This window comes from Neltuma alba, unplaced genomic scaffold (assembly GCF_004799145.2).
Source record: "Neltuma alba isolate B1F8T4 unplaced genomic scaffold, ASM479914v2 tig00012966_pilon, whole genome shotgun sequence".
Lineage (NCBI taxonomy): Eukaryota > Viridiplantae > Streptophyta > Magnoliopsida > Fabales > Fabaceae > Neltuma > Neltuma alba.
Window position 1 is genome coordinate 85,047 of NW_021637325.1, and position 10,682 is coordinate 95,728.

General features: G+C 34.0%; 1 protein-coding gene across 2 annotated transcripts; it reads right to left on the minus strand.

The window, feature by feature from the left end:
- Nucleotides 1-1,439: 1,439 nt before the first annotated feature.
- LOC114733126 (uncharacterized) lies at nucleotides 1,440-4,102 on the minus strand. 2 transcript variants are annotated; one of them, XM_028920528.1, is made up of 3 exons: nucleotides 4,072-4,102; nucleotides 3,868-3,973; nucleotides 1,440-2,474 (listed from the first exon to the last, which is right to left on the minus strand). In XM_028920528.1, exons 2-3 carry the CDS (start codon nucleotides 3,956-3,958, stop codon nucleotides 1,621-1,623), a joined length of 945 nt encoding a protein of 314 aa, XP_028776361.1. In that variant the 5' UTR covers nucleotides 3,959-3,973; nucleotides 4,072-4,102; the 3' UTR covers nucleotides 1,440-1,620. The 2 variants fall into 2 exon arrangements, with proteins under 2 accessions (XP_028776361.1, XP_028776362.1); XM_028920529.1 differs by lacking the exon at nucleotides 4,072-4,102 and adding an exon at nucleotides 3,692-3,758 and having other exon boundaries at nucleotides 3,868-3,968.
- Between the last annotated feature and the right edge of the window lie 6,580 nt (nucleotides 4,103-10,682).

The following is a 10,682-nucleotide window of genomic DNA, read 5'->3' on the forward strand; positions in this document are numbered from 1 at the left end:
TCATTAACTTTTGTAGTGGGATATAAATTTAGCAGAATTTAATTTGCCAAAACTAAGGATCGTTTTCATGTTTTCTTGTACACCTTACCAATGATAAGTATGTTTCGTGTTCTAACAAGATTCTTTATTTTATTTTTATTTTGAATAATCATCATGTTTACTTGATTGTGTAGACATGAATAAGTTTCCTCAATTTTTAAGAGTTGTTCGGTGGATTCTTTTTGTGTTTTTTAAGAAAACATTTATTAGTAAAGAACTTTTCAACTTTTAGTACATTTTTTGTTAACAAATCACGTTAAATAACTTCCCAATCCAATTCAGAATCAATTGTGTTTGGTTGGAGGAGGAAAAATTATAACGAGTCTGATTTTCAAGAAAAATTGAAAAAATGAGATTAAATGTTTTCAATTATTTTTTCACTTGTTAATCTCACAACATCACCTCATCATAATCTTATAAAACCACTTATATAATTTTTTCAAATCCAACTTTTTAAAATATTTTCTCTTTCTATTTCCCTCCAACCAAACACGAGGTTATTGTATCAGCCATTGATTTTTTTTTTTTTTGGGTTACTATGAGGCATTAATATTACTCCTCCAATTCTAAATATAAGACCCTTATACTAGTACTAGTATAAGGGTCTTATATTTAGGACCGGAGGGATATATTCTTAATTTGTGGTTGGCCCCAAAAAGGGAAGAAAAACTCGTGGGCAAACTCTGAAGATTAATTTTGGAAGAAACATATTGGAGCACCCAACGATCATAAATGGTCGCCATACATTTTCAAGCCCACACTGTAGAGCCCACGATATCGATGTGTGTTCCTTGAATTTTTCTGGGATAAAAGGTCTTTCAAAGTTTCTAGTACATGTCCTTCAAATCTTGAATGAAATGTCAAAATCACATCATCCATCCATAACCAATCACAATCTAAAATCAATTGTGTAATGTAAATCACAATTTCATAATATATCAATTTTTCATTAATTAAATTCAGATTAACAAATGCAAGTTCAGGTAAGATAAATAGAATGTCCAGCAAACATTCTGCACCACCAAACCTCAAAAAGAGCATGGAAAAAAGGAACATAGTAAATGGACAGATTGATATAGGCCAGTGAAATTATTAAATTTACACATCAAGGATAAATCACATGCCTTCAATTTGTTGGTATATTTCTGATATGAAGAGAACCTTTAATCATGATAACCACATAATAACTTCCTGGATATGATTCACATGGTGATTCAGAACATAACTAGGGGAATAAATACAATGAAAAACCTGCAGCTATATTGCATTGCTTGCAAAACTACCTCGTCAAAAGAATCTAGATGAACACTTCCACGCAGGGATATTCATAAGGATCAGCAAATACAACGATCTCATGCCCATGACCAAAAAAACAAGGCACGGCATTGTAATGCCTATTCACAAGCAAAGCTGACCCTCTTCTTTGAGTCTTCCCTCCTCCAGTGATGATCTGTTTGACGACTATCCCTTTGAAATCGAGATCCTATGGTGGATTGATGATAACTTTCCCTTTTCTGGAAACTCTGATTCCTGGCAGTCCAATCTCCATAATTTCTTCTGAATTGTAAATTGTCCGAAACATTATTGGCATTTCTCTGATGCTTCCATCCAGGGCCATTTCTTCACAGTTTCCCCACCCTCTGCCCGCTGAAGCCCTATTATGCAGATTAGTTTTGCATTCCCAAGGCCTTTCGATTTCAAGGAATTATTTGATTTCTTTCGGTTCCAAGTGTTATCCCAAGCTTTGCCCCATCCTTTATTATCATCCCATGTTTTACCCCATCCTTTAGTATCATTCTGCCAAGCATTATATCCACAGCCCCAGTCCGCAAGGTCATCACCATGGCCACTCACTTTGTTCCGACCCCAAGCCTTGGCACCACCGCCTTCCCACATATTGTCAGGTAATTTCCGATTTTCACGAGTTACTCTGCACTCCCAAGGGTTATTGGCATTCTTTTCCGAATTGCTAGGACTATTTTTGTGTTTATCGGATTCACATTGATTCCACCCATCTTTATTTTCCAATGCTTTGTCAAGCTCTGTATCACCAAATTCCAGAGAATTTTCAACATCTGCTGAAATTTTTGTTCTCTTGTAACTTACGGCATTCCTTTCTTCCTCATCAGGGGGAGGACAGTACACACGATCCAAATCCTCTATCAGTTCAGGATCAATATAGGGGTTCCAATCTATTTGATCAATATAAGTGTCAGAATCAGGAAGAGAAATATCACAAGGGAGGCTGTTGATCTCTGCCCAATATTGTTTTTTGGCATTTTGAAATGCTTCTTCAGCAGCTGAATCATTCCAATTAAGCACATTGCTGTGGCAGCTCACAAAATTCTTGGTGTCAACAACTTTCTGCCATGGCACCAATCCAACCAACGTGCAAAATTTCTTCTCCCATAAGGGTATACCATCCTGCTGAAAATCTGTTTAGATTGGAAAGGGAGCAACAAATTCAGTGAAGCACAATGAGAGATGAAAATTATATTAATAGGAACGCAAAAAATTAAATAACACGATTATCATTGTGATTACAATCACTTTAGCCGTACAATGCAAGCTTATCAAGCGTAAAGTAACGCAGATCAAGAAACTGCTGACTGTTTTGGGTTCTCATATCATATGTTCCAAAAACCACACAAGATATATGAAGTAATTACATAACAACATTGGAAAATGGTACTGAAAGGTCTCAAAAAATTGCTCACAAACATCAAGAAACTGAACAGAATTGAAGACAAAAGGTAATAACAGAAGGACATCTGAAAAAATAAAATAAAATAAAATAAGCATATCAAAAGTTTTTTGATTTATTTGCAACAGCCAAAGTGGCACATCTAAGCATGAAAACAAGGCTAGATTGTAGAAATCTTGTCACAACATATTAATCAAATTCCAAATTTTAAAGTTGAACAGAGAAGCACATGCCATTATAATAGTGAAAGATCATAAGAAGATTGAAACTTTCAAACCATATTCATCATGACAAAGAAAGCAAGAGTGAAAAACAAATAGATAAATTAGAACAAACAACCCAAATAAGAGTAGTAAGTGCTAAACCAAAAAATATGAACTCGAATGTTCAAAGAAAAGTTAGAAATAACATCAAAATGTTAGACATGATGGCCTTATCCACCCATGATTGTCATTTCTAAATCCAAAGCAAATTTCATAGCTGCAAAAAGTAATCTTGCAGAATATAGTCAGTCATGTCATAACAAAGTCAAAATACACAACCCATGGCGCACTGGTCTTAACAACTCAAACAATTAAACTTTTGACAATATCCTCTTTAACACCATGATAGATATAGATATTACTTCAATTAAGCAAGAAGAAGCTTCAAAGGGTTACAGTACTACTGCCTATGACAATTAACGCCTAAACTATCCAGCCAAAAATGTTAGACACGCCCCTTCAGCTCAGTTAATAACTGTAATCCCTTCAAGAAAAACCCCGACGCATTCCCTCTTTGGAGGGGCCATCAATACAAATTGATAATTTATAAAGCCTACCATTAATCAAAGCACACGCCAGTTCTCTTCTCATTTAACCAAACAATTTTTCTGGTTTTCTACATTTTTCTCGCAATCACATCTCAATAACTACATACTATTTTTGCCAATCAAACTCAAGTGCCCACCTCTAAATGAAAAACGCGAAATTTGTCTTCGGCAATTCCAAATAGAAGTTTGAAGAAGATATGGAATCTGGGAGTGTAGTTGCCACCACAACAGTCCGAGATTGAAAGGTTTCGAAGATTAATCACGTTTTAATGATTTAAAAAAAACAAAACAAAAAGGAAATATAAAAAATTACCAGGGAGAGGAGCTTGAAGGTCATAGAACACAGAAGGCGGCCTGGGAGATCTTCGTTGACGAAAGATTCTACGGTTCCTCCACTTACCCATAAAAATACCACAAATCTGAGATATTTGTAGATTGTAATAGAACAAACTTAGACGCAAAAATGGGCAAAGAAAAAAGAAACAAAGAAATTTAAGTATGGAATCTGGGAGTGTACTTCCCACCACAACAGTTCGAAATTGAAAGGTTTCGAAGATTTGGTGTCTTGAAAGGAGAAAAACCAAAAGTGGCCGAACGATAAAAATTGAGGAGGCGAAAGAAAAGCATTACGTTTTCGATTTTTTCTTGTCCGTACATTTACTTTCTTGGGCCCATCAGTACATTGAAGATTAAAAACAAAAAAAGCCTTATCACCAAAAAAAATAAAGGCCCATTAACTTGCATATGGGCTTTTTTCTAAAAAAAACATTGAAAATGGGCTGCCTGGGAAAAAAACTCATATTTTCTAATTTAAAAAAAAAGAAGGTGTTCAATTTATCCCACTTCTATTGCGATTGACAAGAAGCCACAAGAGACCAATCCAACAAGCGAGAATTCGAATTAATTGAACCAACAAACTAATGAATGATCCTAGCAATGAGATTAAACCTGATAGAAAGATCATACTGAACTAAAATTTAAGTATTTTGAAAATAATAAATCATGAAAATATTACATAAAGACTATGGCCCTTGTCTTGTGGAAAAAATAATGCGGTGGACTAAAATATTCTTGCTCAATTGAGAACATAGTGACGGTCAAAAATTGAAAGCTCAGTTACAAGTGTTAATAGTTTAATTGTAAATAAAAGAAAACCTCATTTTCGTATTTCTCTGTTATTTGAGTTTTAAAATCTGATATTTGAGTTGAAAATCATAAATAATGTGATATACTACCTTCGGTCCTTAATATAATACTCCTCCGGTTCTAATTATAAGACCCAATTGACTTATTTGAGGAGATTAAGGAAGTAAGTTAAGTTGGTTATTTATAATAAATAAGTGTTGTCATTCCTAAAATATCCTTGCTAATTAAGTATATTGGCTAAAACTATCATTATTAGAAGGATTATCTTGGAAAAAATGCATAAATATAAGAGACAAAATGGATTGGGTCTTATAATTAGGACCAAATAAAAAGTCAAATTGGATCTTATAATAAGGACCGGAGGAGTACTTTGTTTGACTTTTATTTTGATCCTAATTATAAGACTCCAATCCACTTTGTCTCTCATATTTATGTATTTTTTTCCCAAAGTAGTCCCTCTAATAATTGTAGTTTTAGCCAATAAATTTGATTAGTAAGGATGTTTTAAAAAAGACAACATTTATTTATTACAAATAACTAACTTAATTTATTTCTTTAATCTCTTCAAATTAGTCAACTAGCTCTTATAATTAGAATCGGAGGTAGGTAATATCATGAAATTTTAATTATTTACAATTTAACTTCTATTTAAAATTGAGTTTGGAATTTTGCAACTAAACTTGTTATTTTTGCAACAAAAGCCCAATTTTCAAAAAGACTATTTTTTTTTTTTTAATTCAAACAACTTGGTGGTCCAAGTTTTTTTCCCCTTTATTTTGAAATTAAAAATTAACGCCCTTAAATGTTAATAAAATCCATAGGGGAGTGTCATCTTCCTAACAAATTTTGTCTCTTTTACAGTGCTGGGCGGTACAAATACAATTAATGCAATTTCAGGTTAGGTCTCCTTGCCAAGACTCAAGAAAGATGCCTCCAACCGGTTGGCCCCAAAATGTAGCAACTAGCAAGTACTAGGAGTGCAGCTTCTCATCACAAAATCTTATCACATTGGTCCTTTCCTTGGCAAACAAATGCTCTTGAGAATATTGTACTTGAATGATTAATTTTGAATTTTAAATACAAAAATAAGTCTTATATTTGATTAACTTCATACAATGTTTCATTTTATTTTCTTAATTTTATAAAGCGTTTTTTGATTATTCTATTATAATATCGTTACTGTAAAAAATGTCTATGTTAAAATTTTAAATGTTCACAAACATCATCAAATTTTTTCATTATGAGCACGGGTTTTTAAGTTGACCTTTTTAAAATAACAACGATCGCCTCAAACAAAAATCATCATTTAATATTGACGGGTGTCAGCATTAGAAAACTAAAAAAAAAAATACCTCATAAAATCAAGGGATTAAGTTGAAACCTTATATAAAGTTAGGAAAAAAAAAATAATTTTTGGCAATTTTAGAAGATTTTTCAAGAGTAAAAGATCTTGAATGAAAAACATTAACTGAATAATTGATACAACAACAACAACCTTTATTTTATTAAGTAAGGTCAGTTATATGGATCGCACAATGTTATTGTACTCTATTAATAACTAAGTTTTAGATATATTATTGACTAAAAGTTCTCGTTCAATGATCTCATTGAGCGTTCTTCTTGGTCTTCCTTTGCTCTTTTTTATAAGACTCCAACGTATGTGATTTACCATTTTCACTAGTGTCTCCAATGATCTTTTTTTCACATGCCCAAACCACCTCAAATGATGTTCAACCAATTTCTTTTAGTTAGACGTTACATTTATTTTTATTCTAATATTTTCATTTCGAATATTTTTTTTTTATATGACTTCACATCCATCTTAATATCTTTATTTCTACTAACTCAATTTTAAGCTTTTGTTTTTCTTTTAAAGCCCAATCTTCACTGTCATATAATACAATTGGTCTTATATCAGAATAATTGATAAATTTAGAAAATAAAAGGTCAAGTAAGCATGAGGGTAAATGACAAGATCAAAGCATAGGAAGAAGACTTCCACAATCCAATCCATATAACTCTTGAAAGAACAAGAAATGATTTTGAAGAACAATTGCATCAATCACATCAGGTAGTTACCAGTTATCACCTAAACTTACAAATGAATTTTTAGAATTCTGGTTACTTCCTTTTTTCAATGAAAGATTCTGAGTACTCTTTTAGCTGTCATATTAGGTTGCTTTTGAGATCTGATGCGAACATAATGTAGATATTTATCATGTATTTAACAGAGTAATATATAGGGAAAATGACAGATAAAGAAGCTCCAAAATGTGAAATGCCAATTTGGGAAGCTAAGGAAATGTAATTACCCATAGGGAAGTCCTTCCCAAATTGGGATTTTGAAATTCAGTGAAATGACAAAAATGCCCTTTGTTCTTTTTTTTTTTAAAAAAAACCCAGCCCCTCAGCGGTGGCCGGCGACCGGTGACCACCGCCGGCGACTGGCCTCCGGCGGCCGCCGACCGCCTCCGGCCACCGGCGCCGGCCACCGGTGTGATGGCTGCCGGTGAAGGATTTTTGTGACAAGATTTTTTTTTTTGGGAATAGGATAATATTGGTTCAAAGTGGCGGGGGTGGGATTTGATCCCACAACCCCTTGGCCACTTGGACCAACAAAAGGATGGCCATTGGGCTATCAAAGATTTCTTAACCTTATAATGCAAACAAAAATATAAGTTAACTCTTTTACTGTGACTCCAGCTCGTGACAACAATTTATCTGAGGATGACAAGTCTTAATTGAGAAATAACAAGTCTAAATTTGATATTAACAAAGCAACTTTTCGTTATACATAACAAGAAATACCGAATAAATTGTTGTTATTTTTCAACAAAGACGTGTCATTTTAAATAAATTATGATCATTTTAAAAATGATCATAATTTATTTAAAAATGACACGTCTTTGTTGAAAAATAACAACAATTTATTCGGTATTTCTTGTTATGTATAACGAAAAGTTGCTTTGTTAATATCAAATTTAGACTTGTCATTTTCCAGTAAAGACGTGTTTTTTTCAAATAAATTATGGTCATTTTTAATTAACGTAGATGCTATTTCTTGTTATGTATAAAGAAAAGTTGCCTTGTTAATATCAATTTAGACTTGTCATTTTATAGTAAAGACGTGTCATTTTAAATAAATTATGATCATTTTTAATTAATGCACATGCTGCTATGTTATGTATAAGGAAAAGTTGCTTTGTTAATATCAAATTTAGACTTGTTATTTCTCAATTAAGACTTGTCATCCTCAGATAAATTGTTGTCACGAGCTGGAGTCACAGTAAAAGAGTTAACTTATATTTTTGTTTGCATTATAAGGTTAAGAAATCTTTGATGGCCCAATGGCCATCCTTTTGTTGGTCCAAGTGGCCAAGGGGTTGTGGGATCAAATCCCACCCCCGCCACTTTGAACCAATATTATCCTATTCCCAAAAAAAAAAATCTTGTCACAAAAATCCTTCACCGGCAGCCACCACACCGGTGGCCGGCGCCGGTGGCCGGAGGCGGTCGGCGGCCGCCGGAGGCCAGTCGCCGGCGGTGGTCACCGGTCGCCGGCCACCACTGAGGGGCTGGGTTTTTTTAAAAAAAAAAAAAAGAACAAAGGGCATTTTTGTCATTTCACTGAATTTCAAAATCCCAATTTGGGAAGGACTTCCCTATGGGTAATTACATTTCCTTAGCTTCCCAAATGGCATTTCACATTTGGAGCTTCTTTATCTGTCATTTTCCCTAATATATATAACTGTAAGTATAAATATACTAGATTAAAATATAAAGTTGTCCTAAAAATTTTCATTCTCAGAGATGTTTTTGAGTTCAAAGTTACCTAGAAGGTGCAAAAAAAATAGCGGGATAAAGTGTGAATAGATTTGCGTTCCATTTTCTCTTATCCTGGGGTCCAAATTAATCCTTATCCTAATAAAAAGCAAAAGCAGAATCTAGTGCGACAGACTCTGTTTTTTTTTTTTTTTTTTTGGTGGTTTCACTGCTCATTGCTTTAAAAAGACAAGAATGTATTATGGCAATTCCCTCTGTTTAGGGGATAGATAACACACAGCTGTCTTCACTTCATTTCACTTCTCAGAATTCAGAAATCCAAGTCTTGGTTCAATTCTTTCTTACATCCTTACCCCACATTATCTGGCCCTATCTCAGTTCATGCCTTCTTCTCAATTATACACTTTCCTGATCCAACCTTGCCCACCTCCTGTTTGTAAAAATTTCTCAACAGTACCAATCTTCTTTCCATTGCCTTCCACAGAGAACAGAAACTTCTCTTTGTGTGGCCATTCTCACTTGTTATCCAGAGCACGCCCAATGACATGCGATACTCTGAGCCTCTCTCTCTCACACACAGACATATCTAAACATATCTAAGGGAATATTTTATGTAGTTGAACACACCATATTATTCTCATGTCATGTTATTTGGGCAGGAAAGAGATTTATTATGTCTGGTCATAAGCATGCATGTTCTAATACACGGAAATAGATCAAGATGGGGGAGAGTAACAATTAAGTACTGTGTAAAAGGATTAATATACAGTGAAAATCTCCAACTTGTAAATATAGAATTTTGAGCTGTATGCATGTCCCCAACATAGTTAATTCCTTTGCCGGGTTTTGTAATTGGCATTTTCCCTAATATATTCATCATTGATTTATTGGAGATAACGGACTCTGGAGCTGAGAGAACGCAATCAAAGTTTCTCTTAAGGTTGAGGAAGTGGAAAATTAATCTCCCAACTTCTTCACTTTTGTATCCATGGAAGGTAATGCTAAGCCAAAACTTTTGGACTCTGCAGATCTACATGTTATGTTTTTATTACTGTTAAAGAACCTAGTCGGAAATGATTAAGAAGTTTACCTAAATATGTCCCAGGTATATCCTGAGCCTCATTCCACATATGAGTCGGCAATAAGCCAATAAGGACTACTAATTATGTTGTATTTTTACCTGGTCTGCTATTTCCTGGTTGCGGGATGGATTTATAATTTTAAACCAAATATACACATGAAAATGCATTTTCCAGTTAGGAAAATGAGATAAAGATAAAAATATAAAGAGAGGGCCCATCAAGATGAGAGACGCTGTCTTTGATGAACTTGAAAGCCATAGATAGTGGCCTCTGCTTTTTATATTCTGTGCAGTGCTTTCTGCTGAAGGCCCACATTTTGAACAGAAGCATCTCATCGTGAGGAAGATCAGGATTATCACTAGCATTGCACCCACAGAAAAAATCATCATATTCATACAATTATAACCACTTCACAGAAATTATTTTAATAGAATTTCATCTTTTGGAATATGGGAAAAAGGAAAAAATATCTTGATATCAGTGCATGATATCATATCAGTCATATGAATGATGAAGCTGTATCAGATCTACCTTCCAAGTAGCATTCTTTCCATATAAAAGAAATACTACTTGAATATCTTTCTTTTTTTCATGAAAAAAATATTTCACCACATGTAAAGTAGATATCATATGTGATGAGATGAGAACCCTTGATTCACTCTAATAATTTTCTATTAATTTTGTATATAGCTGTATGCTAGTCTAGTTCCTATATATTTCTCTTCTTGTGTGGCTAATTTTCAGCGTGCGTTTGCTGAAGAGATTATAAAAAGTTCCACGTTCTTGGGTATCTGATATTATAAAGAATGTTTGCTGACTCCGATGCTATTCCCTTCTGAACTTAATGAAAGCATTTCTTCTTCACTTGTTCCAAAGCACCGATCACGCTCTCTGAAACGGTGATGCTTGTCCTTTTAGTAAACGAATTTACAGATTTCCAGGCAAATGGGTAAGACTTACAAGCTTGGATCTCTCATTTTCCTTCAACTATCTTGCCTAGTAAGCTTCAATGGGTAATTTTACTCTGAGATCAAAGTCATGGTCAATGTAACATGGCTCTGCAAATTGTTCCTTCTTTTATGGACAAGTCTGACGATATATGAGGAGGGTCTGTACA

Excerpts from the sequence above, each read along its gene's own strand:
- LOC114733126 (XM_028920528.1), bottom strand. The coding sequence starts at position 3,958 with ATGGGTAAGTGGAGGAACCGTAGAATCTTTCGTCAACGAAGATCTCCC. Across the intron at positions 2,475-3,867 it reads CCTTCAAGCTCCTCTCCCTG|ATTTTCAGCAGGATGGTATA; the intron begins GTAATTTTTTAT and ends CAATCTAAACAG.